Raw genomic sequence first — 26,453 nt, 5'->3', positions numbered from 1 at the left:
TCCTTGCTCTCTTTTGGACACGGTGATTTCTACTCCTTTGATTGTGTTGCCTGGTGTGTGACAGGCCGTCCTCAGCCTGTCACACCTGCTCAGGGACAGAACAAACACAGCTCTGCCTGCCTGTACTTCTCGAACTGTATTAAGCTCTCATTGTTGCTTTAACACAAGAAAATATGGATATGCACCTGTTCCTCCAGACATGAGTATTGGCGTCACTTATAGTAAACTTAAATCTGGCAGCTCTGTTCCTAATAACTTTTGATTTCACTATAGCATTGAAATGGCATCTTTTTTAAAGATACTTAAATTAACCGTTAGGAACTCAAATTTAAGTTAAAGTTTAAATACAAGTGTTGCAATCAAAGCTAACCGTTCAACCCAGGCAGCCCTGGGAGAAAGAGAGACTGCATCTGCATGGCTGGGTTGGCACAAGCACGGCAGGGTTGGCGCGAGCACAGCTAGTGGCAGCAGCTGTGTTTCAGTTTGGGTGGCAGGTTTCTTTCGGAACTGACAGTAAGAGGTATTCCGAAATCTTAAATGGGGGTGAGGGGAGGATTGTTTACCAATTGTGGTTTTGTTTGTTTGTTTTTGTTTTGTTTTGTTTTTGTGACAGGGTCTCACTCTCTCACCCAGGGCTGGAGTATAGTGGTGTGTCCATGGCTCACCGCCCCAAACTCCTGGCCTCAAGTGATCTTCCTGCCTCAGCCTCCCAAGTAGCTGAGCCCACATGCATATGCCACCATGCCCAGTTAATTTGTTTTTATTTTTTGTAGAGACAGGGTCTCACCATATTGCCAGGTGGTTTCAAACTCCTAGCCTCAAACAATCCTCCCGCCTCTGCCTCCCAGAGTGCTGGGATTACAGGCATTAGCCACCGTGCCCAGCCTTATCATCGTTTTCAATAGCAAACCAAAGAAGCTGATTCTAACTAATTTAAGCAGAAAAGAAAATGTTTTGGAGAATTTTTCACAAGATTAATGGGAAAGTTGGAGAACTAGGCTTAGAAAAGAGTTAGGAAACCGCCACCACCATGAGTAAATTCTTATTTTCACTGTGTCTTTGTGTCATTTCCCCAAGGTTCAGCACTCCTCTCTGGTGGAAGTGAATGTCTAACTCTAGATCACATGCTTATGCCCCAACTTGCTAAGGAATGGGGCGAGGGACTCTCTACCACACCTTCAGCCTCCACAGCCCATAAAGGATACCTCCCGACCCAACAGGAAGGGTATTCAGCAAAACCAACTCACGTTCACTCCATGTGCACAGCATTTTCTTTGGTCTGTTTCTGAACCTTCAGATACCCCATCTGAACACTAGGAAGACCATGTGGGTGAGTGGTCAGGTCAGCATGGTGAATCAATCATCTCTCCTGGAAAAGCAAGTCCCCATGCAGGTCCATCTATGGGTGGCTCCAAAGCATCTTCCCAGCACCCAGCGAACAGCCAGTTCATTTATCCGCTGAGGACCTGCAATCCTGTGAGCTAGGGCTGTCTGTGCACACGTCTGTCTCAAATGACAGTAGCACTTAGTGTTACCCTAGGGGGCAGTTTGTTCTGGCCTTTCAGGGACAGAACTCAGAGTGAAACCTTGACTCTAAATCTTTGCATACTATGTGTGACCCTGTCAGTAGGTCTTTGATATTCCTCTGACCTAAACTGACTGCTGACAGCAATGAAAATAAACTCTGGCCCACATTCCGAGAACTGCCTTTGCCTTCCTTATCACCAAGGAGGCAGGGAGTGCCGCAGTGAGACAGAACAGAGAAAGGAAAAGCATGAACTGGAAGTATCCACGCGTGTGGCGGCATAAACACCACACTCAGGACAGCGGCCTCCTAGCCGGGGGAAGGGCTCAGGGAGGGGTGCACAGGGGGCTTCAGCGTTACCAAGTGTCTTGTTTTCTTTATGAAAAATGGACCTGAATCCAGTTTGCTTGTTCAGCTATTCCTCTAACACCTGTTCTTCAAATGCATGGAAACCTTAGTCTGCAGACCCTCTTTATTTTCACCTAATAGATTATTCACCTCAGATACTTTTTCCTCTGCCTTAGATCCACACCTTCTCCACCCCAACGGCCAACCAGGGTCTCACAATCGATGTTGACTTTTTTGTATTTGTGCTATAGTCTGTATCCATAGATGGTTGAGTATTTTGTATTTTAACATTTTACGTGAATGTTATCATGCCGTACATGTCCTTTTGAAACTAAGTTTTTACTCTTGTTCTTTTCTGGAGATTTACCTGTGTTGACAAGTGAAGATCTAGTTCCTTCTCACCACTGTATGGTATTTTGTTATCTAAAGAAACTATACTTGGTTTTAAAACATATCTGAAATAGCAAACAAAGCAAAGTGTCAACATTTGTTAAAATTATGTGGTAGGTACATCAGCATTCATAATATGACTCACAGATGTTTATGTATGTTTGAAAGTTTTCAAACTCTAAAAGAAGAGGGGAGATGACCCCTAGCATGGGGGTCAGGCAGGTGACATCTCAGCACTAGCTGGGCTGGATTGAGACTCTGCTTCTGCAACTAATCAGACAGATTAAAAGTCAACTTTATGGGCTTGGCCTCCTCTTGTTTGCTTTTCGTGGGAATCTGCCTCCCTGGGGAAAGGCCTGAGATCCTTGACCTTGGGCTAAAGAGTGTTTATGCAGCTGCATGATTTGTGGAGGTGGCCAGAATAGGCTGAACAGAATTTGCTATGGGCCAGGCCATTTTAAAAAAAGAAATTGGCAAGAGACCATTTTACACAATGGCTGTGATGTGTAATGTTAAAAAAAATATTCACAATATACCTGAGCTATAAATAGTCCAAAGATAAATATTGATCACAACGCTGGCTGGGCCAACCTTTGACCTCCTCAGCACTCTACAAACTTGGGTTAATTGAAGGCGATGTCTCTTCTGTTATGCTTACTGGATACCCCATGGGATGCCAGGTGGCCTCTGGTTCTCTTTCTTCTCTATCTGGGGCTTTCAGAAAAGTGAGACTTTTCAGAAGTAAGATTTTTTGACCCATGGCCTGTGTTTTTATAAAACCATTGATCAATTTTGCCATCAAGCAAAAGGTCTGTATTAGGTGAAATAAAACACTCATGAGGACTAAATGAAATCACAGATATGGAAGTCAGCAATTACCAAAGTGACCATGAGCCCCATTCTCTTTCCTCCCTCCTCCTGTGGAAGGACTCCCCAGGTCCTTCCTGCCCGGATTCATCCAGCCCGTGATTTTCATGTCACCAGGCCTCCACTGCCTCCAGGTTGGAGACAGGGCTCTCTCCCTGGCAGCTGCTGGAGAGCGAGACTGTTCCTGAGCCCTCCCAGTAAACGTGTCTCCTGCAGCAGTGGCCACACTGACGTGTCCTTCTCTCCACCCAGGCTATGACTTCTGCCAGGTCCTGCAGTGGTTTGCCGAGAGGGTGGACAGGATCATCCTGCTCTTTGATGCTCACAAGCTGGACATCTCAGATGAATTCTCAGAGGCCATCAAGGCCTTCCGGGGCCAGGACGACAAGATCCGTGTCGTGCTGAACAAGGCCGACCAAGTGGACACGCAGCAGTTGATGCGGGTCTACGGGGCCCTCATGTGGTCCCTGGGCAAGGTCATCAACACGCCCGAGGTGCTGCGCGTCTACATTGGCTCCTTCTGGGCGCAGCCCCTGCAGAACACAGACAACCGCCGGCTCTTTGAGGCTGAGGCCCAGGACCTCTTCAGAGACATCCAGAGCCTCCCCCAGAAGGCAGCGGTGCGCAAGCTCAACGACCTCATCAAGCGAGCGAGACTGGCCAAGGTAAGCCAGGAGATACCCTGCACAGAAGCCAGGGTCTGGGACTCTGCTGTCTCCTCTCCAGAGGCAAGGTGGGTGGGAGGAGGCTTCGTTCCAGAAGGCTTAAGGAATGAATGTGCGCTAGGTTAAGAATACAGCCTCGAGGTCAGGTGGCCCTGCTGACACCCTAGCTCCTGGCTCTGCACTCCTGGGCAGATGACTAACCCTGTTCTCCAGTCTGTACCATGGAGCTAATAAGAGCACTTCACAAGGACTTGGGGTGACAGTTGGTCAGTGTGACAGAGCACTTGGCATAGTGCCTGGTGCACAGGGAGGGGGATCAATCAGTGCACCCACTACATGGTAGCTGTTAGGATGTCAGGACGATAGGAATATAACCAGCCAAACCTGAGAGAGGTGGCATTGGTGAGACCAACGGGATGCTGAGAGGCCACTGCTGGTCCCCGTGCACCAAAGGCCAGTGTTACCACCTGGATCCAGGGGAGCCCTGGGAAGAAGTTTGGCTCAGTCTTACTCTTGGAGTGTGCTGGTTTTGGGTCACACCCCATCCTCATTCTGGGCTGCGGGCTGTTAGCCTGCATGCCTGGGCTCCTGGCCCGCCTGCCTCATAGCTGAGCCTTTCAGCAGCCCCAGGAGTGTGTGCCCAATGGGGCAGTGAGAGGTGACCTGCTGACATCCCTCAAGTGACAGAGTCAATTCATGTCTCCAAAGAGGGAAAAGCATATCCCTCCTCCAAGAGAAAATATGGAGAAAAAAATGGCTCTTTAAAAAATGTGTGCATGTTTCATAAAATCATTGTCCTCTAATGCTGGAAGTGCCTTTAGAGTTTTATCTAGTCCTAGTGAAGTTCAAACCTGGCTGATCATCAGAAGCAACATGCATTCCCAGGCCCTGCCCCAGAGCCTCGGATATAGGGGTGTGCGTGCACACATGGCCATGTGTGCATATGCATGTGTGTAAACACACGCGCGTGTGTGTGTGTGTGTGGAAAGCTCCCTAGGTGATTCGCTATGTGCCAGTCATGGTGTGGATGCTGCCATGAGTGCTCTGGGGAGGGTGACTACGTGCCTGGCCAGGAGGCAGGGAGGGCTTCCCTGATGGGGACAGCCAAGATGGGGACAATTCTTCCTCCTTCTTGCTGCTCATTAGCAGCCTGTCCTAGTGCCAGTGTGCTCACTGGGCAGCCTCTTGCCTGGGTGAAAACAAACACCTCCCTGGCTGCTGCTGCCCCTCACACAGGACCTCGATGTCCTGTGTCCCTCTCTGTCACCTGTGTCCCAGTGCATGTGCACGCATTTCTCCCATATGGCTCAGCTAACCTGCAGTGGTGTGGTGCTTGTGTGAGTCACCCTTCTTTATCCATTCTTCCTGCTCCAAGTGGCTTCCTTTCCAGAACTACAAGCCATTTTTGTTCCAGTTCTGCAAGGCAGTTGTGCTGACTACTTTGTAAATCTACTTACGTGCAGCTCTCCTGAAATGATTTCGCCCTCGCCCTTGTCCTGGGCCTAATGCTTGGTAGCAGGAAGGCTGTTTTTCCACTCGGTGATCCCTTGGTTTGTGGTGTTTCCTTTCTCCAGCAGGTACAACTGAACAACCTTCAAGGTGTGTGACACCCCACATTATTTTATAACCAAAGTTGGTGACTCATGTCATAGCCTTTGCAGATTTTGAGATTTTTTTAAATTATTTTTAAATGCTCATGGACATTCTTCATTTACCAGTTATTGGTAAATGAAGACCCAGTGACTGGAGATGCTGCTGTATTCAGTCATATAAATAAATAAGGAGGCCGGGCACGGTGGCTCACGCCTGTAATCCCAGCACTTTGGGAGGCCGAGGCAGGTGGATCACAAAGTCAGGAGTTCAAGGCCAGCTTGGCCAACATAGTGAAACCCCGTCTCTACTAAAAATACAAAAATTAGCCAGGCATGGTGGCAGGCACCTGTAATCCCAGCTACTCAGGAGGCTGAGGCAGGAGAATCGCTTGAACCCAGGAGGCGGAGGTTGCAGTGAGCCAAGATCGTGCCACTGCACTCCAGCCTAGGCGACAGAGTGAGACTCTGTCTCAAATAAATAAATAAATAAATAAGGAGCAGAGAGCTCGCTGGAAATGCCAAGTGCCTTAATCCATAGAGCTTCCCTGCCATCCTTGAGCCTCGGGCCCTCTGAACGGGCCAGCGTGGCCTGGGTTTGGAGGCACAGAACGCTGCTCTGTATTCTGACACTGTGAATAATGAAAACCCTTGTGTGGATGCGGGGAGTGGGGGACGGTCAAACTTGCTGAGCTTACTTGCAGGAAAAAGGCTTGTGGTTTTTTTCTTCCTAAGAATAGTATCTGGCTTGTTCCTTTTCACAAAGGAAAATGTTTGAAGTATGGGTATTTGCAGCCGGAGCTTCTCAGTGCCAGTTGCTCATGGGCAGTGCCATGCTGAGGAGCGGGGACAGGAAGCGGGCTCACCCGGAGGAGAAGCCGGACTCAGCACGGCAGCCTTGGCCACTAACTCATGACGTTAACCTCACACCACCTGCAGTTTCATGTTCCACCCCTGAACTTGTTTCTGCTTAAATGGACAGATACTTACCTGAGTTTTTCTTTTCGGAGTGTTTATATTTTCCAAAAGTGCTTTTATTTTGGTTTATTAACCTTTCTCTTGATCCAGTTTTCCTTTTTCACACCAACAGTGTTCCAAAGCTCTGTAGTCTGCATCACGTGTGTTATTTTGTTTGATCCTGTTGACAACACACAGTTGGGCATTTTTGTCCTCATTTCCCACCTGAGGGAATGGAAGCTAAGAAAGGTGAAGTTATGTCCCCAAGGCTTCACAGCCTGTAAGCTGCAAAGTATACGTTCAAACCTCGGTCAGTGTGACACCTCAGTCCAGAAAGCAGTCACCTGACATCGGGAGTGAACGGCAGCTACAGTACCTCCTCCCTTGTGTCCTTGTTTTCTGCACTGATCTGTTATTCTATTTATTCTATAAAAGTCTGCATCCACAGAAACCCTACAAAGTTTAGGTTTATCAAGCTGACACTTTGAAAACATGCAAAGGGTAAGTTTTCAGATGTCAGCTAAGAGGTGTCAAGTCTGAGTTGGGTTGTGGAGTATGTTTATTTATAGAACACCATAATTAACCAGGATTCATGGCCCATCCAGATAAAGCAAGTGCGTCGTTTTAATCAAACTCAAAGTGTCATAAAGGTGACATTTTAATAATATGAAAAGTAGATACTCTTCCCAAAGAGCTCTTGAAGTTCATTTCCCTTCTTTTTCTGTTTATATATTTTTTTCACATCTCTGTATTTAAGGAACAGGGAACCTTTAGAATGGGTTTTTGGTTAGCCTCAAAGATCACTTCTTACAATCTCAGTAGACATCCTTCTTGGAAGATGGCTCACACTCTGAGATGCCAGTCAGGGTTCATTTCATGATTCTTTAAAGGAAGCTATTTGGGGAAAGCCCAAAAAAGGGTTTGGAAAATGTCATTTACTTTTATTCAGCTATTATTAAAATAGCCAGATTAAAGAAATTAGACTCATACAAATCCCAAACAATGCAAGTTCACTATCAGACCCCACCCTTTAGAAACGTATTGCCCAAGAATAGGAAAGGCTGTCACCCATTTGGAGATCTTGGCTCAACAAAAATGAGGCAACATTTGAGGAAGAAACAAGTAAAACTGAGAAAGAAGAGGAGAGGTCAGTGATTTTCAAGGTTCACTATAGTTCTGTGGAATTTAGCTTATTCTTTCAAATGCAGACTCTTCTCAGTCACATGTGATGTGCAGAGCCTGGCTTTCTTGTCCGTTTGCGCTGTCAAATTCCTTCCATAGGCCGGGCACGGTGGCTCACGCCTGTAATCCCAACACTTCAGGAAAGCGAGGCAGGCAGATCACTTGAGGTCAGGAGTTCAAGACCAGGCTGGCTAACATGGTGAAACCCCGTCTCTACTAAAAATACAAAAATTAGCTGGGCATGGAGGTGGGCGCCTGTAATCCTGGCTACTCAGGAAGCTGAGGAGGAGAATCACTTGAACCCAGGAGTCGGAGGTTGCAGTCAACCAGGATCGTGCCACTGCACTCCAGCCTGGGTGACAAAGCAAGACTCCATCTCAAAAAAAAAAATTCTCCTATAAAGAAATGAGGCATTTTTTGTGCACCAAATGGATTCAGGCTAAAGCGTGTGAGAATCATGATATAATGGATCATGAAGATCCTGGTATTGCCTAGTTCTCGGCAGGGCTCTAAAAATAACTCAGTCAGCAGCCCCGAGCTACTGTGGATGTGTGTGTGTCAGTGCTTGAGCCCATAAATGGAAGCCTGTCTCTTTGAAGGTTGACCTCAGACAAGTGTGCAGCCCCTTCGGGTCCCCTTTAAGGCTGCATGGAATTACATGTGCCATTGGTGCCAGTTTGGATCTGAACAGAATAACAAACCCTTGCTCAAGTGAGAACACGTCAGCTGCCTTTCTCTGCCTCTCACAGTCTCACACTCTTGTTACCCCATGGGTTCATCTTTTGGGTCTCAGGCTTATTAACTGAATTTTTTATATTATCATAAACCCACTTTATAAACGTGCTGATACCCTGGCTTTAAATACTTTATGCAGGTTTCCAGAGCTGGGCTTCCAGCCGCAGGTCTCCAGCAGGTCGCATTAAGTTTGCGGATGAGCGTGGCACAGTGTGTCACCATGCCTTCCCAGCCCGCCTTCCCCAAACTACTGCCTGATCCTCACATTCCATGAAGCTTTTCATTCCAGCACTGGTCGCTTCCAGCATCCAGCACTCGCTGAAGTTACCCTCTAAGTCCAGAGTAGATGTGGCCAGTATCACTCTTTAGTACATGTGTCTCAGTCTTGGAGACACACACACACACACACACACACACATCATTGGACACAATTAATGAGATCTGTGTCAGAGTGTAAGTGTGAACTACATATACATTCATATACATTTAAAAGGGAGGACTTTCCTTTCTGCTCATTGAGTTATTAGCCTAGAGAAAAACTGTCATTTTGTCATTTTGATCCATTTGATTTCCCTCAGTCATCCCCATTAGATGCCTTAGGGCTTCTGCAAGTTTACACAAGGCAAAGGATGACTTGAACAAGATACGAATGTTCAGAAGCCCCCAGGGGTCAATGTAAATTAAACACTTGGAACCCAAATTCATTATATTACTATTTAAATGTAGAGAGTTTATTAATTATTTGGTAAGGAGTAACCAGCCAGGAGCCCTCTCTCTCATTACTGCACCTCCAGCTGTTGGTCTTTGGCCATTAGTTGATAACAAGTTACATTAGCTCCTCTTTCTAGTGAGGAGAGTGCATTCAAATACATGACCTCTTCTATTCTCATAATAACTCTGTGAGATGAATGTTGTTGTCATTTCTAATTTGTGGATGAGCATGCTGAGGTGGAGATCCCATGCCTGGCCCCAAGTTGCTCAGTAGGTAGGCAGTAGTCATGGGGCCTGAGCCTCATCTTCCAGCTCCAGGTCTAGTCACCCTCTTCTCTTTCCTACTCCTCTTCTTCCCAATTAGTTTTTTCTGGTTATAAAGGTCAAAAGACCCGAGTGTTTCCACCTCCTTCCCCAGGGACAACCGCCAGGTCTGGCCCTGGGTCTGGCATGTATTTGGAGACACCTTTGACACATAATTGCAGGGGTGAGCTCTGGAGGCTGACTGTGGATTTTAGCCATTCAAGCTGTCCCGTCTGTTTACCAGAAGACTTTAGAAAATGACAGGGTGCCATCCTGCCAGCAGCTCTTAGTCTTCACCCGCATTCCCACGTGGTGTCCCAACGTTTGCGTGCCATCATTGTGTCCGTGTTTGATGTGTGGGGAAAGGGAGAATAAAGGACCCTTCCAAAGCCTCTCAGCGAATTAGGCACGAGCAGAAGTCAAACCTCAGATCAAAGTTTTCCAAACTCATTCTGTGGGACACAGTTCATTTTGAATTCCAGATTTTGAACAACTTCAGTAAGATTATTAATGCATACCCACAGGGCATACCCACAGGGAGTCATTAGTTCTTTAGGGACAGGAATGAGGCACTTGGATGCTAGTGCCAGCTCTGTATCTACCAACTAGCTGTGTGACCTTGAGTGAGTCACATGGATGTCCTGGAACCAGGAATTAAAGCAGATATCGGGGGTCACTTCCAGATTCAGTATTCCATGATGCTAAGAATTATAATTTACCTTGTGACTTGATGAATTTTTTTTTCTTTTTTTGAGACGGATTCTTGCTCTGTCACCCAGGCTGGAGTACAGTGGGGCAATCTCAGCTCACTGTGACCTCCGCCTCCCAGGTTCAAGCTATTCTCCTGCCTCAGCCTCCTGAGTAGCTGAGACTACAGGTGCCCGCCACCACACCCAGCTAATTTTTGTATTTTTAGTAGAGACAGGGTTTCACCACATTGGCCAGGCTGGTCTCGAACTCCTGACCTTAAGTGACCCACCTGCCTCAGCCTCCCAAATTGCTGGGATTACAGGCGTGAGCCATCACGCCCGGCCAACTTGATGAACTTCTGAAAGCAGGTCTGTGCACAGAAGCTGGCCCTGGGTTATTGTTTAGGGCGCACCAGGAAGGGCAGGACGCGGGTGGACATGCAGAGGCAGCGTAACAGGAGACTTCCATAAAACTCGCTAATGGAACTTCCTAGAAGTGGAGGCTGGGGCCGAGAGCAGCCGCAGTGTGAGCAGGTCACCTAAGGGTCATGACTCAGGTGGCACCAAGCTGGTGGAAGGAGGAGCGAGTTGAGACCTGGCACGAGATCAGCCCGAGGTTTATCAGGGCTGTGGAGGCCTAGTGTCAGGGCAGCCTCGGTCATCAGCCAGCAAACACCACAAGGCCTGAGACGAGGGACCAGGTGCCACTCAGTGGGTGGAGGGTGTGGCAGGTGCACATCAGCTGAGTTCAGTGCAGGTAAAGCAGGCCCTGGGCACCAGGGAGTGTTCAGGAACAGTGTGTCCGACCTCGGGGGGTGGGGGGCAGGGACTGGGTGAGGAGTCAGCCAGATGAGCAGGAACTAAGCCCTCCCTGAGCTGGGGCCTGGCGGCTCAGAGGTACCTTACTAGTAGGTGGTGAGGGGTCTTGGGAAGCCCTGCAGAGGCCTAGGCAGCTGCTCCAGGGCTAGGCCCCAGAGCAGGGAAGGGGGTGGTCTCAATAAGAAGCCCTTGTGTTTGGGAGACTGAGCAGCTGTGGGGGCCTCCTGCTTCCCTTGGGGTGGCTCCAGGGTGGGGTGAGCCTGAGCACAGAAGAGAGAGGTATACATAGGTATACATAGAGAACATATTCATAGGCCCAGTCCAGAGTTTCCAGGCAGGTAGAGGTCAAGGAGATGATGCAAGGACAGCTGGTGAGCAGCTGGTTCTTCGTGATGGAACATGGCAGCCCCTCCAGTCCAAGGGTGCTCCCTCAGCCCTGGCCCTCCCCAGCCCAGCCACACCAAGCCAGGCATTCACTGTCGGAGGCAAAGGAGTTGGTATCTTCCCACTTGCTCATCACAGCGGTTAAAGCCCAGGATTCTAAATAACGGATCCCAAACTTCAGGTTTCTCAAGTTATCTCTAAGAATCTTGTAAATCATTTCAGTTGTCTTCATTTGAAAAATAAGTACATAAACAAGTTTGCTGGTGACAGAAAGGTGTAGCATCATCTCTCCAAGTCCATCCTCTCAGCAGTAGCCAGGCTGCACAGTGCGTGCTTCTGTTAAACGACCCTTGTGCGGATGGGAAGTTGGCATTTTCTGACCTCAGCATGTCAGACCTTGCATTAGGTACTTAGGTTAGCGTCCAAATCCTCGCAAAATGTTTTTGGCTGTGTCCAGCATGTGTCCACACATGGGCCCTCAGCTGAGCTATGGAATGTATCTGCTTACCCCCTTTATTTAATTTCAGCTTCCTCAAGATTACAGTAGAAGTCTGTTTTCTTTAACATGGTCACGGTGGTTCATGCCTGTAATCCCAGCACTTTGGGAGGCCAAGGTGGGTGGATCACCTGAGGTCAGGAGTTCGAGACCAGCCTGGCCAACATGGTGAAACCCCATCTCTACTAAAAATACAAAAATTAGCCGGGTGTCGTGGCGCACACCTGTAATCCCAGCTACTCGGAAGGCTGAAGCAGGAAAATCACTTGAACCAGGAGGTGGAGGTTGCAGTGAGCCAAGATCGCGCTGTTCCACTCCAGCCTGGGCAACAGAGTGAGAGTCCATCTCAAAAAAATATATATACAAAGAGAACTTTTGGAGTGATCATTTCTTAATATCCTGAAGTTGGAAATCAGTAGAAGAGTGGAAATGTTAAGGCTAGATTCTCGCCCCTCCAATGACAGCCTGCTGGCTACCCCAGGCCCCAGTAATCAAGGTTTCTGGGGCTTCTGGGCTCTTCTCCCAGGGGGATCTTCTGCCATTCAGCCTGATCCCAGGCAGCTGGTCTTGTGCAGAATGACTTTAGTTCCACCAGTAGAGATCTCAGAGTCTAAACCTCCCATAACAGGGGGGTTATGGGGATTCTCATCTCATCGTTCACTGGGCACAGATTTCCATGTTGATCAGCCATTGATGCCAGCCTCCGGTTTCATTTCCTGGTGCTCCCAGGCACCAGCCTGGTGAAAGTTTCTCCTGGGTATTCTGGTTAATTGCGAGAACTAAGAGCTCTCCCACCCAGGCCCCACCCATACCACTCACTCCCTACAGACACCAGAATTGCCACTCAGAGGCACAACAGAACAGTAGCTGTAGAATTTCCCCAAGTCTGGCCGCATTCCAGCCACCCTTGGACAGCTCCACTCCCCCTGGACCCTCCCCTCCTCCTGTCCTTGGGACCTGGTTTGTGTGGGTACCTGTTATGTGTTATGTTGGAGTTAAGATGCGATCTTGTTTGTTCCTTCTCTGGTGCAATTCTAAATGACACTTCCCTGCCTGATCTATACCCCTCTAGGTGCATGCCTACATCATCAGCTACCTGAAGAAGGAGATGCCAAGTGTATTTGGAAAGGAAAACAAGAAGAGAGAGCTTATCAGCAGGCTACCAGAAATCTACATTCAGCTACAGCGAGAATACCAGATTTCTGCAGGGGACTTCCCCGAGGTCAAGGCTATGCAGGTACTGGGAGCCCACTACAATGTCATGGGCAGAGGGCAGAGATGCAGTGCCACATTGTCTGGCTGTTTGCTGGAGACAAATGAGGGTCCCATGGTTTAGGATCAAGGAGAATGCATCTTCCTAATGGTGATCCATGATAATAGCATATGAATAAAGCAGAAATTGCCTGTCTTCCAAAATGCATAAACAAAGGAGACACATGGCCAAAGGTAAATGAAGCTCCCATGAGAAAGTCAGGTGAGCAGCCCTCTTAGACTGTGTCCAAGGAGGCTGGTTGATGTTGCGGTGACACTGCTTTTTGGAATCCCAGAACTGTGAGGGAATGACAGCTGGGAGTGGCCTTCAGGGTCACCTTGGGCGGCCTCCTCCAGCCCTGCCCTGACCTGCCCCATGCCGTGGGATTATGTGCTCAGGCAGCCTTGCTGCTGCAGGCTCAAGGGCTCCAGCAGGGGCTGTGGGGCTCTGCGGACGCTGCTGGACTGTGTGGGCACAGGTAGGACTGTGCTTAAAGGTTGGTGATGGGCAGCCATTGGCCCACTGTCAAGGCCTCTCTTGAGTTGTAGCCAGGCGGCTCCAGCCAGGCAACAATGGGTGCTGCATTCAGCCGCCCTGCCCTGACCGGCATATCTACCTCTCTGCACTGCTGTTAGACGAGCGTGTCCTCACAAGCGTGTGGCCTCACCCGTGTGGCTTCTGGGCTGACAGTCCTCACAGAGCCAAGCTGGCCGTCTTCTTATCTGGTGCAGGGACCCCTCTGCCCTGGGGGCCACAGTCTTCTCTGTAAAGCAGGAGCCACAAACTCAGATGCCTGCAGCCACCACCCAATAATGCAAACAGTGGAGCAGGCCAGATGAAAGAGAAACTCTGTCACCCTCTCTGGCTGCCTTTGGTTTTCCCACATTTGATAGAGAAGAGGGTTCCTAGAAACATTTGTCAGCAAGGAAGAAAACCATCCTGAGGTGTGCCAAGAACGTGTCAGGGGTCTCATGGTGGGGCAGATTGCACAATGCAGAAGCCCTGTCTAGCCCAGTGGTCACTTCCCTGTGGGAATACAGACCTGGAAGGCTCAAGAGAAGCTGGAAATCTGGATTTCTATGTCAGATCACCTGATTTTCACAGTTCGGCTCAAAAAAATACTATATAGGACAAACAAAGCCTACCTGCATGTGGGCTGCACACAAAGCCCACCAGTTACCATCTCTTGCCTTGAGCCAGAGTGACAGCATGGAAGCCAGCATAGTTTAAAAACTGCAAGCAGGTACAGCCGGAGGCAGGAGGAGGGAGAGGTGAAAGCAGAGAGGATACAGGGAGAGGGGAAGGTCCGGCAGAAGAGGCAAGGGGCCAGCAGGTGGCAAGAGGGGAACTTTGATCCTAAGGGATTTTTTAATGTAAGCTTTATATAAATTACACATTAACTCAGAGGTGGGTTTTTCTTGCTGTTTTGATGACAGCTCTTTATGCCTGGATTCAGAGTGAATGAGTCTAATACATTTGATCTGACCCAATACAGTTTAGCTGTATTTATTTTAAAATATATTCAGAGGGCTGGGTGTGATGGCTCATGCCTGTAATCTCAGCACTTTGGGAGGCCAACGCAGGCAGATCACCTGAGATCAGGAGTTCAAGACCAGCCTGGCCAACATGGCAAAACCCCGTCTCTACTAAAAATACAGAAATTAGCCGGGTGTGGTGGCTATAATCCCAGCTACTTCAGAGGCTGAGGCAGGAGAATTTGTTGAACCTGGCAGGCAGAGGTTGCAGTGAACCGAGATTGCGCCGCTGTACTCCAGCCTGGGTGACACAGGCAGACCCCATCTCAAAAAATAAATAAATATATATACACATACACATACAGGCTGGGCGCAGTGGCTCACACCTGTAATCCCTACACTTTGGGAGGCCAAGGCGGGCAGATAATTTGAGTTTAGGAGTCGGAGACCAGCCTGGGCAACGTAGTGAAACCCCGTCTCTGCAGAAAATCCAAAAAAATTAGCCAGGCGTGGTGGTGCATGTCTGTAGTTCCAGCTACCCGGGAGGCTGAGGTGGGAGGATTACTTGAGCCCTGAAGGTGAAGGTTGCAGTGAGCCAAGATCACACCACTGCACTCCAGCCAGGACAACAGTGTAAGACCCTGTCTCAAAAAAATATGCACACACACACACACCACAGAGAAATGTCTTTTCTCTTCCAGCAGTGAAATGGGCATTCATGTGCTCACAAGCTGAATTGGGTTTTTCTGGTCACTAGGTGGTATTGGAGGGCTGTTGTGGCCTCCAGGAGCAGTTTCCCTGGGCAACTTCCCCATTCACGCCCATGGTTATGCCCTCTATCCCGTGACCAAGCAGTAAGACAGCTGTTTCCTTGTACCCTTCAGATATTTCAGAAGGGAACTTGGTTTCTTGACCTAAATGAAAGTTATAAAGAAATACAGAGCCTGAGCTGTGGCCCAGTGGGGGCCTCTGTGCCTCGCTGGCTTCCTGAAGTTGCTACAGTGCCTCGCCGCAGGGAGACGCTGCTCTTGAGCCCTGGGGCTCCACGGAGGCCTCCCTTGCCAGGCCTCTTCTGCTGGTCCCCTGTGAGCCCGATAACGTAGGGAGCAGACTCTGGGACCAGAGCTACTCATGACAAAGCTAGCCTGGGCTGGCCAGGTCGGAAGACACCCAGGGTCCTCTGAGCTGGGGGAAGGCAACAAGGAAAGCATGATCTCAGGAGCAGCCGTGGCCTACTGAGATGGAGGGTACAAGGAGGGCCAAGCCTTTGCTGAGAATCACCTGGAGTCAGGTCTATGCCCAGTACCTTAGCACCACTGAAGGTGGGTGAGCAAGCAAGTACAGGATCCAGCCAGCCACTCCAAGTGCTGACATAGGAGCAGGCTCTGTGCATGGTCTGCAGCCAGACCAGGTGTGTCACCCCAAGGGGAACGTGGCAGTGCCCAGGCAGGGATGCCCGCAACCCCAAAGCCCCAGAGGGGGTATTACAGTGTGCTAATTAGCTCTTTTAGTTCTGCGTCATGTTAGCAGCTCAGTCACCCTCTTGCCCCACTCTGGCCCATGGCTCCGGTCCAGCTCAACCCCACCACTGCTTCTGTTGAGTGGCGCGGCTACCCTGCAACGGTGAGGGCAGAGGGCCAGTGTTACAGCCTTTCTGGGTACCTGTGTTTGGTGGGTCCCAAGCTCTTGTCCCGCATCCAAGAAGAATAAGGTCATGCTGACAATTGAAGAGTGATGAGGGTGGAGGATTTTATTGAGCAACAAAACAACTCTCAGTGAAGAGGGGATGGGAAGATTGGGTTGTCTCTCCCAAAGTCATGTCATCTCCCCAGTGTGGCTGAGTCTGGGGTTTTTACAGGCACAGGATAGAGGAGTGCATGCTGATTGATTTGTGAGTATGCAAAAAAGGTTAAAACAAAGGCACCAGTCAAAGGTGGACATGACAGTGTAAAAACAATTAGGGAAGGGTAGGTATATGTAAAATAGGCGAAGGGTGAGGATCAATCAAAGAAAAGCAGCCAAATGGAAAGACAGGTTCTCAATCCAGTCCATGGATTTGACTTGTAGCTTGGCCTGCAGGCTTTAAACTGCCTTTGGCTTGAAGATAGGGTTTCACTGGAGCCTCAGCATTTGTCTGCCTCCTGCTGCTATCACTGTTCTAGGCCCCTGGAATAAATCAACACAAAAAAATGAACAAATGAGGCTGGACATGGTGGCTTACGCCTGTAATCCCAGCACTTTGGAAGTCTGAAATGGGAGGATTGCTTGAGTCCAGGGGTTGGAGAACAACCTGGGCAACATAGTGGGACCCTATATCCATTAAAATATTTTAAAATTAGCCAGGTGTGGTTGGCTCATGCCTGTGATCCCAGCCACTTGCGAGGGTGAGGTGGGAGGATGGCTTAAGCCCGGGAGGTCGAGGCTGCTGTGAGCCATGATCACACCACTGCACTCCAGCCTGGGTGACAGAGGAAACCCTGTCTCAAAAAACAGAAAAAATGAACAAGTGGAGGTAAAAATAATTGACAGCAACCCCATTGTCAGGACACATGTTTCTTGTTACAATATGAGCACTGTTGTGCTTCCATGTAATTGAATTATCTGACATCTGATATTTAGTATCTCTCTCCCACATAAGTCTGCGGCTTCATGAGATCAGTGACCCATGCCCTGTTCACTGCCGTATCCCCAGCATCTAGGACGTGATGAGTGCTCAGTTAACACATGCCAAGTGAATTAGTAAGTTAGTGTAAGGCCATATCACAGCAGGCTCTCAGGCCCTGACCCAGCCTCGATTCCCACAGGGCTTATAGACCAGGGGTTCCCCGTGCCAACCCCTGGAAGCTGCAGGAAGTGGCCTCCTTGGGAAGTAAGCTGAGGCCTGGTCATACCACCCCATTCTTTCGGAGAATCCCCAGGGAACAAGGCTGCCTGGAGCCTGTCAGGAATGCTTAGTGACACCTGATACTGCAAGCTAGCTTGCTGTCACCGGAAGCTTTGAGGGGCACATGTGTGGGTTAGGGCACATGTCCCATCCCTGAGGCTGTTAAAGTCTAACATCGTCTGTAACATAGGCTTTGACAGAGGGGGGACATAACGCTTAGAAGTGACCACACTGTGATCTTTGCACATATCAGGGTCATGCAGAGAGCTCTCTGATGCCAGCTTTAGGTTGTTATTCTCCCTGTTCTCTCATGGAGCCAGCCGGTCAGAGTGACTCTTGGCTGTAGCAGTGAGAGGAGAGTGTATTTTGAAGGCCCTTCCCTGAGCTGGGACAGGCCCTGAAACCCACCTGTGTGGGTGCCTGTGCGTGCCTGGCACGCTCTGGGGAGGGACCGTGACCGACAGCACAGTGTTAATATTGCAGGACAAGATGAGCACCTGAAGGGCCACGGTTACTGCTGACTCTGCTCCTCTGACTGGAAGGAGAATTTGGACCCCTCAGCTCATGAGTTGGCAGCGTTTCAACAGCAGAGGGCAGCAGAGTCAGCCCCATCTGCTCAGACCCTCTGGTGGATTTGAAAACTCTTCTGGTGAATGCTGGCAATTAATGAGCAAGGGACAACCCCACCGGAGACGGGTCTGGGAACTGACCTTTGCCTCTTGAGAGGGAGCAATTCCAGGGTCCTGGCTCAGTGGATACAACTGTTGATGGGCAAATACCTTTAAGTTCCCCAGTGTGTATTCATCCTAATAAGAACTGTTTTGGACTCACCCTGGCAGAGGGCAGGGATGATGACGGTTTGGTGCTGATGTCAGGAGTGACATGATGATGGTTTAACTGGTGCCCCCGCAGTCCCCAGTCAAGCCTGGGGGGGACCACAGGGATGAGAACGGAGGGTTTATTTCTTGCCTGCCTCCCAGGACGGGAATAACTGCTGCCTCATGTCCACCCCTGCAAATATGCGGCCACTCCCCCTGCCAGTTTTCCAGAGCTCTGCAGTCGGAATCCACGGCCCCTGCAGGCTGGTGGGAAGTTTGGGCAGGCATCACCCTCCTTTGTCTGCTGGGCCAGACACAGGGGCTCTGTGTGTGCTCCGAGCGCAGGCTCATTCTTAAGGAAATGGGGTAGGTGTTCACGCACCCAGGGAATCCAAACTCGTTGACCCAGCAGCACTGGGATTTTTGTGGGGGATGCCTGCTCCTCCACCTGCTTAGCGTTCTCTTTTCCATCTCGTTGGCCCACTGAGATGTTGGTGGCAGGAGCCCGAAGTGCAGGCCACATTGTTTGGTGCTGATGTCAGGGGTGACATGCTAGTGACTGCGTTTGAGAGACCCGGCCTGCAGTACCCGCTGCTCTGAGCTGAACAGGGGCCACACGCTGGGTTTGCACGGTTTGATGGCTGCTGACTTTGCTACCTGAGAAGAATGTCAGAGTCCCTTCCCTAGAGAAATGTCAGCCCGTTTAGCTGATATTTCTCAGCTCTCTTCCCCCACCATCTACCACCCAGGAATCCCCTTCCAAATGTCAGCCCAGAATTCCTGCCCTGCCACCCTAGAGACCATGATTTTGATTCTCTATTGGAAACACCTGTGTGTCCAGCTACAGCGGACAGGGTAAATGAAGAGTGGCCCAGCTCTACAGTTTAAGTTCAATATTCTGTAGCTGTTAAGAGAAAGGTTATGTAAAAATTAATACCACAGAAATATATGACATATTATTTGTTAATGGTGTGGTATTGTTTCAGTGTGTGTGTGTGTGTGTGTGTGTGTATGTTAATGGCTAGAAATGCATGCCCAGATATGCTAGCAGAGGTTTTTGCCAGATAATGAGATTATAAATTATTTTAAATTTTTAGTTTTGCTTACCAGTTTTTTCTCAGTTTTTTTTTACAAGAAAGCATGATATTTATGATAACACCAAGTTTTTTTTCTCATCTAGCAGCCTGTCACATTGCTTCTGTCCAAAACAGCGAAGTCTGACTTTTCCTTGCAAATCTCTCTGCCTCATCTCCAGAAAATTGCACACCTGCATGGCCTCTCTTTTGGTCCCTCTAGAACTGTACCAAAGAAATACTTCACATATAAAAGCTGCCATACCTGGAAAATTTCTGCATTTATTTAGTAAAACTACTGTTGAAGACATTTTTCATCAGATCTTTGAAGCCCGTCATGTAAAGCTCTAGGTAACTCTCACAGTTCAGGGCCACAGAAAGTTTGTCTCTTGCAATAAACAAGTGTTTTCTCTCCTTAGACAGTGAGGGTCCCCAGGGGTCCCCCTGGGCAACTGAGCTCTTCTCCATATACAGGCGGTAGTTTTCCTTAAACTTAGCCATCTGATGTGATTATTCCCTTCCTCTCCCTAACATATATATATATATGTATATATGGGTCTCATGCCCAGGCTGGTCTTGAACTCCTGGCTTCAAGCAATCCTGCCACCTTGGCCTCCCAAAGTGCTGGGATTACAGGCGTGAGCCACTGAGCCTGGCCCCTCTCCCTTTTAATGACTTGGCTTTTTTCTTTCTAATGACTTTATAAATTTCATGTTAGCCTTTTCACTGTGTTATGTCAAGTCCTTTTTTAAACAATTGGAGTGTCCTTCCTCCATTACAACATAAGCTCATTTAAAGCAGGAATTATGGCTTTTCATATTTATTCTATATCCCCAAGCCCCAGAACAGGGACTGGTGCCGAGTAAATGACAAATAAAAGTTGGGCAGGTAGGTGGATGGATGGATGAATTGTTGGCTGAATGGATGGATGGAGGGTTGGTTGAATGGATGGATGGTTAGATGGAGGGTTGGTTGGACAGGTGGATGGTTGGATGGATGGATGAATGGATGGATGGATGGATGGAGTAACCAAGGAGAACCAAGGTAGGAAGGTCAGTTTCTACGGTGCCATCCACAGAGCCTGTGTGGCATCCTGTAGTCTGCCCCAGCCTGATTGGGCAGTCACAGTGTTTCCCAGGCCCCCTCTAGAGCCTGTGCTTCTGCTGCTCTGACTGCTGACAGGCTGCCTCACTCAACAGGTGGAGCTAAGACATGTCCTGACCTGGCCAGTGATACTCAGGCTTACTGGCTACGTTTATTCCCTCGTGCTCCCCAGCCCTACTCCCTGCTCTTACAAGTTCCAGCTTTTGCTTATTTGTCCATATTTTTGAAATGACAGTGGATTCATGATGATTATGTTGTATATGCAAGGTCTCCGTGGCCCTGCCTCAATACCTTCCTGGGGTAGCATGGGTGCTCCTGGTCAGGCCGTACTTGGTGGAGCTGGTCCTACAAGGTTCCTGTTGAGTAGCCCCCTCAGCTCATTCATAAGATGTTAGAGCCACTGAGAAGCTGCCCTAAACTACATTTTTTTAGGTGCTCCGAAAACAAGGTATTTAATTAGTTGTTTTATGTAAATATAGTCCTTCTGTCACAGCTCTGTGTTCCAGCACAGAGAGCATTAGTCAAGAGCCAGGAGGCAGGGGCTCTGCCTTGACTCTGCCAGACAGCCCCTCACAGCTCTCTGTAAAATGGGGTTCTAAATGCCTGCCCCTCCTTCCTCCCAGGATTGCTGTGAGGATCGGCTGAAGTGTGTAGTGAAATCCCTTGAGAAATAGAATAATAACTCTAGAGCATTTTTAAAAAGGCAGGTGAAAGAAGGTTTCTGAGTCTTCGGAGGTTGCTGTCGCTCATGAGGCCACCAGCAGAGATTGGCTGCCATAGGAAAAACACTTGTTTCTTGTTCCAAAACAACCATTCCTATATGTGGTACATTTGGATGTGGGAAGCTCCCAAAGAGTGCACTCCTGAGTAGTGGGTGGGATGTCTGCCTGGGGCAGAATTAGTCTCCCTCCAACGGCCCCCAACTGTTTCCCCCTGAAGAGACCGCGTGTAACCCATCCTGTGGTTTGTCCTTCTGCAGGAACAGCTTGAGAACTATGACTTCACCAAATTCCACTCGCTGAAGCCCAAGCTGATCGAGGCAGTGGACAACATGCTGAGCAACAAGATCTCGCCCCTCATGAACCTCATCAGCCAGGAGGAGATGAGCACACCCACGCAGCTGGTGCAGGGCGGCGCCTTCGATGGCACCACCGAGGGCCCCTTCAATCAGGGCTACGGGGAGGGTGCCAAGGAGGGCGCCGACGAAGAGGAGTGGGTCGTGGCCAGAGACAAGCCCGTCTACGACGAGCTCTTCTACACTCTGTCGCCCATCAATGGCAAGATATCAGGTGTCAACGCCAAGAAGGAGATGGTGACCTCCAAGCTGCCCAACAGCGTCCTGGGCAAGATCTGGAAGCTGGCCGACTGCGACTGCGACGGCATGCTGGACGAGGAGGAGTTCGCACTGGCCAAGCACCTCATCAAGATCAAGCTCGACGGCTACGAGCTGCCCAGCAGCCTGCCCCGCCACCTCGTGCCCCCCTCGCACAGGAAGTCCCTGCCCAAGGCCGACTGAGGGGTGGGTCGCAGAACGGGGCAGGAACTGGGGGACCTGGGCCTCAGGCCTGCTCTGCCACTGACTCACCAAATGACCTTGGGCAAGGCACTGCCTTCTCTGTGCCTTGGTTTCCCCATCTGTAGAATGGGGAGGGTGGACACTGGAAACTAGATGACTTCTTTCACCTCCAAAATTCCATTAGTTTCTATGAAAATATTGGGGATAGGGGGGTGGATTAGGAGATTGAAGGGTTGAGAAGAAAGAAATTGTCCAAAGAGTCCTCAGAACCTGCCTGGAGAAATGCGCATAGGGGTGGGCCTGGTGAGTCCCAGGAACCACAGGAAGTGAGCCGAGGTTCACCTGGAGCAGCTGGGTCTTCAGGCTGCCTGGGCTTTTTGTCCTCATGAACAACTCTGGAGCAGCTGTCTGCCCCTCAGAGGGCACCTGGAGGCAGCAAAGATTATCTTACTCCAGCAAAGATTATCTTATTTATTTTATTTTGTTTTCTGCTATATTTAGAGTGGCAAAAAAACAGAGCAGAAGGTTTCTGCTGTCTCCAGACTGTCTACCAAAGAGAAGGTGACAGATGCCTCCTGGGTTTGGAAGGGGGATGTACTGTGGATCTCCCATCCATTCTGCAGTCTCCAGCAGAGCAGGCAGCCAGGCCTCAGCGTGCATCCGTCCCAGTGCCCCGATGACCATCTGGTCAGCCCTCCCAGCCTCCCCTCCAGGGGGCTTTCCAGCAAAGCCATATTCGGCTAGGAATTTGGAATTCACAACCTTTATTAACCCCTGGCAAAACTTCCCATTTGCATGTCAAATCACATTGAAGCTTGAAGATTAGCTTTTCTTACTGGTTTTTCCAATAAGTAATAGCAAAACCCACTTATCATACTTAAACTACAGTAAAGACAAGAGGTGGTTCTCTGCAGTGATCGTTTAGTGTGGTCCTCAAACATTAAATGTCCCCAGATCTGCTTGGTGGGTGGCAGGATTTAAATTCAATCAAATCCTGTCCTAGTGTGTGCAGTGTCTTCGGCCCTGTGGACACAGGTGAATGAGGGACCAGCCCTGCCCTGGGCTGTTGAGAAGAGATCAGTCCACCCAGAGTTAGACATTGTTTTTGTAGAAAACAGGCATTTATTATGTCTAGGGTTTTTGTTTTTTTTTTTTTCCTTACAGGATAAAAGCCTTTATACAGAAACAAAATGGAACCTTTCATATAAAACCTTTTCTTTAAAGGCTGTGTGGTTCGTATCATGAACGCCCATCATGAGGCAGGATTCGGGCACATACCTGTACTTTTGCTCCAGAGTGTGCTCTCCCCAAATCCCCTGAGTAAACCTCTCTGGACTGCTGCTCAGACACCTGCGTCAGGTGGAGGTGCCTCCCCCTCTGTGGGCACCAGCTTGGGGAGATAGGTGCCATCCACCATTATTTATGCAGGAAGAGACACAAAACAGCAATGGCCACATGGTATGGGGTCCCGCTGGCACCAGAAGTGAATGAAATCAGAACCGTCCCACTGAGTCTTCCAAAAGCCACATAATTTTTTTTTCTGTCACCTGCCTTTGGTGACAGGGTCAAAGGCACAGACTGAAGACAAAATCTTGATTTGGGAGAAGCATTTATATCCAGATGCCTACCCTCACGCTCCCTAGCTTACTTTCTACATAATTTAGTTTTAAGAGCAGGAAATGCATAACGTGGTTTTTAGTCTTAACAAGCACTTAAATTCATTAGACGCATAGCAAAGAACCATTTATTATTTTATTGTTTTTATTTTCATTTTTATTTTGAGACGGACTCTCACTCTGTCACCAGGCTGGAGTGCAGTGGCACGATCTCAGTTCACTGCAACCTCCACCTCCCAGGTTCAAGCGATTCCCCTGCCTCAGCCTCCCAAGTAGCTGGGACTACAGCCACCTGCCACCACGCCCAGCTAATTTTTGTATTTTAGTAGAGATGGGGTTTTACCATGTTGGTCAATAATGGTCTCGATCTCCTGACCTCGTGATCTACCCACCTCGGCCTCCCAAAGTGCTGTAACCTAAACAGACGGTTCTGTGAATGCGTGAGGACCACCTGAAGTCTGCAGCCACAGTGGAGGTCACCAAAGGGTAAACTGAGGAAGAGAACAGGGAATTCACTTGCCCAAAGGCTTACAGATGCCCAGGCAAACTGATTTTTCCATCCAGAATTATCTTGTTCTTTAACTCTGCTCAATTGTCATATATAAACATGAATTTATATACATGTATGTCACATGAGTATGTCGTTTTAAAACAACATGTACATATGTAAGTTTTGTCTGGATACAGAAAGCTGCTTTAGAGGGCAGCAGGTTGAGGTCTCCGATTTCTCCGTGGAGGAAAACCTCTCAGGCACTGTGATCTCCCTACCTCTGCGCTCTCAGGTGGGAGAGGCATCAGGCAGTGGAGTCCTTTCCCTGCTGGCACCTGGTAATATTCTTGAAGAGAAAGAAAAAAAAAAGGAAATCATGTGGCCACTTTTCTTAATATCCTCTCACATGCAGTCATTCACCAAGAAAAGTTGACTGGAAGAGAAAACACTAGAAAATATGAGAGATGGCGACCAAGTGAGGACTCGTATCTTCCCAGGACCAGTACAAAGTTCTATGAATGTGTCCACACCACCAGCTGTCTCCCTACCCCACACGGCAGGGCAGCAGGGCCGACCCTGGGGCCTGCTCACCGTCACTGTTGCCCTTCCTGCACCACCCCAATTTTCAAAGAACCTCTTCCCCAGAGTGTTTTTGTATAGGAGAGAGGGGTGGAAGTACCTAAACTCTAGAACTACAACATCTAAGAAGCTGAGGCCCTGTTTTCTACACAGCATATGGTATCGCATAACACAAACCTTCTGGTCTTGAGTTTAAAGGGAAAATGAAAACTCCAGCCTATTGCTCCCACAGTCTGCTTCCAAGTTGTCAGCCTGCCAGTGAGGGTCTCCTGACCCCGTTTGTAGAGAAGCACTGCACTAAGACTTGGGAATCTCCCCAGCTCCTAGGAAGGGGTGGCGCACAACAGCCTTCCAACCTGCTTCCGCCTCCTGCTCCAGCCCTGGAGCGTCTGTCAATTCTTTTTTCAACTCACCACACTTGGATGGCCTGGGGGCAGGGTCGCTCTTCTGGGGGAGGGTCATTCATTCATTTGGCTTTTGGCTTTCATTTCTCCAGGGCTGGACCTGGTTCTCTTTTGAACACTTGTTGTGATGCAGCAAGAGCTGCATTTGGATTTGGGGCTGTGGAGCTGTGGTTCACCCGCGGGAGTCACAGCTGCAGCCTGGACCTTTCCACCTTGCACCCTCGCTCACCCTCGTTCATTATGCCTGGAGGATGCCTGAAACAATTGCCTTGAAGATGAGGAAAGTGTTTCACTGTTTATTTCCTCCATGGGATGTGGCAGGCGAGCATGCTTAGGACAGAAAACCACTGAGTTTACTCAGGTAAATGCGGGCCTAATACAAGAGTATTGGGTTCCAATGTTGGTTAACCAATGCAGTTAATACGCAATGCTTCTATTTTTTTTCTTTTTGTAATCTTATTTAGAAGTTTCAAACAAAAAGACACAGTCTGCTGATCAATAAACATGGAGCTGCCCTCTCCCACTGGCTCATTTTCCAGTGGCTGCGCGCTGGCCTCTCAGAGCAGAGTGTGGATCCCTGGATCCAGTTTGAACTGGGGGAGAAGAGTTAGGGAGAGGGTGTGCCTGTGAGCCCCAACTCTTCCTGTGGAGAGAAACCCAAAATGCAGCTGCTTCAGAAGGAAAGCAGCCCCATCAGGTGGGGGCAGAAGAGGGTAGGCAGCAGAGGCCAGGTCTGCGGACAAAAGCCCCACTTCAGAGTGGTTGGAAGCCAGGACAGGAGGGACTCGTGGAGGTGACCACTTCACAGGAGTCCTTTCTCCAGTCGTGCTAGGGAGGAGCCCCTGCCTCTTGCTGCACCTCGCCAGTGTGCCCTCCCCCTGCCCACTACCATAGTAGGCATCTGGCTTTTCCCACCAACCCATCTACCTTTTTGGTGGTCCAGACCTAGATTCTCCTTGCAGAGCACTCCTTCTCCCACCCTCACTTCAAGTGAGGTTTGGATGAGATTGACCACATCCCCCTGGTCACAAATATTGACTCAGGAATGGACATGTGGCCCTGTTCAAGACTATGAGAGCCAGGACCCCCAGACTTCTGTTAGAACTCTTGAGAGATATTCTCTCTTCTCTGAACCTTGCAGTATATAGAAATGAGCCTATTGATGCAACAATATAAATGGCATTGAGAGGGGTGTTCAGAGCTGCTGGGGTCAGGGGAGGGAGGTCAGCCTGGCATAAGCCATCTTGTGGAGCATAAAAATGAAAGAGACCTTGAGAAAGGCCAGAGGAATCCAGGCCTGTGGTGACAACATTTGAGCTGCTGGATCAAACCTCACCTGAAGTCCTATTCCTCCTAGATATTTTTTTCCACTGTGTGGGCCAATGCATTCCCTTTATGCTGTGTAAGCCAGGCATGGTGGCTCACACCTATAATCCCTGCAACTCAGGAGGCCGAAGTGGGAAGATCGTTGAGGCCAGGAGTTCAAGACCAGCCTGGGCAACCTAAGAAGACCCTGTCTCTAAAAAAGAATTAAATATAAATAAATAAATAAGCAAATAAATAAATAATAAAAATATATTGT

At 49.1% G+C, this 26,453-nt stretch overlaps 1 protein-coding gene across 1 annotated transcript in view; it reads left to right on the top strand.

Moving 5' to 3' along the window:
* EHD4 (EH domain containing 4) overlaps positions 1–23,005 on the top strand; it is a 74,342-nt gene extending 51,337 nt beyond the window's left edge. The window contains exons 4-6 of the mRNA XM_054450469.2: positions 3,383–3,795; positions 12,733–12,897; positions 21,246–23,005. Of these exons, the coding sequence (XP_054306444.1) occupies positions 3,383–3,795; positions 12,733–12,897; positions 21,246–21,782 (1,115 nt within the window). The 3' untranslated portion in view covers positions 21,783–23,005. The remainder of the gene's footprint in view (positions 1–3,382; positions 3,796–12,732; positions 12,898–21,245) is intronic.
* Positions 23,006–26,453: the final 3,448 nt, after the last annotated feature.

The sequence above is a fragment of the Pongo pygmaeus genome, chromosome 16 (assembly GCF_028885625.2).
Source record: "Pongo pygmaeus isolate AG05252 chromosome 16, NHGRI_mPonPyg2-v2.0_pri, whole genome shotgun sequence".
Classification (NCBI taxonomy): domain Eukaryota; kingdom Metazoa; phylum Chordata; class Mammalia; order Primates; family Hominidae; genus Pongo; species Pongo pygmaeus.
Note: the sequence above shows the minus strand (reverse complement) of the source record. Positions and strands in the feature narration are given on the sequence as shown.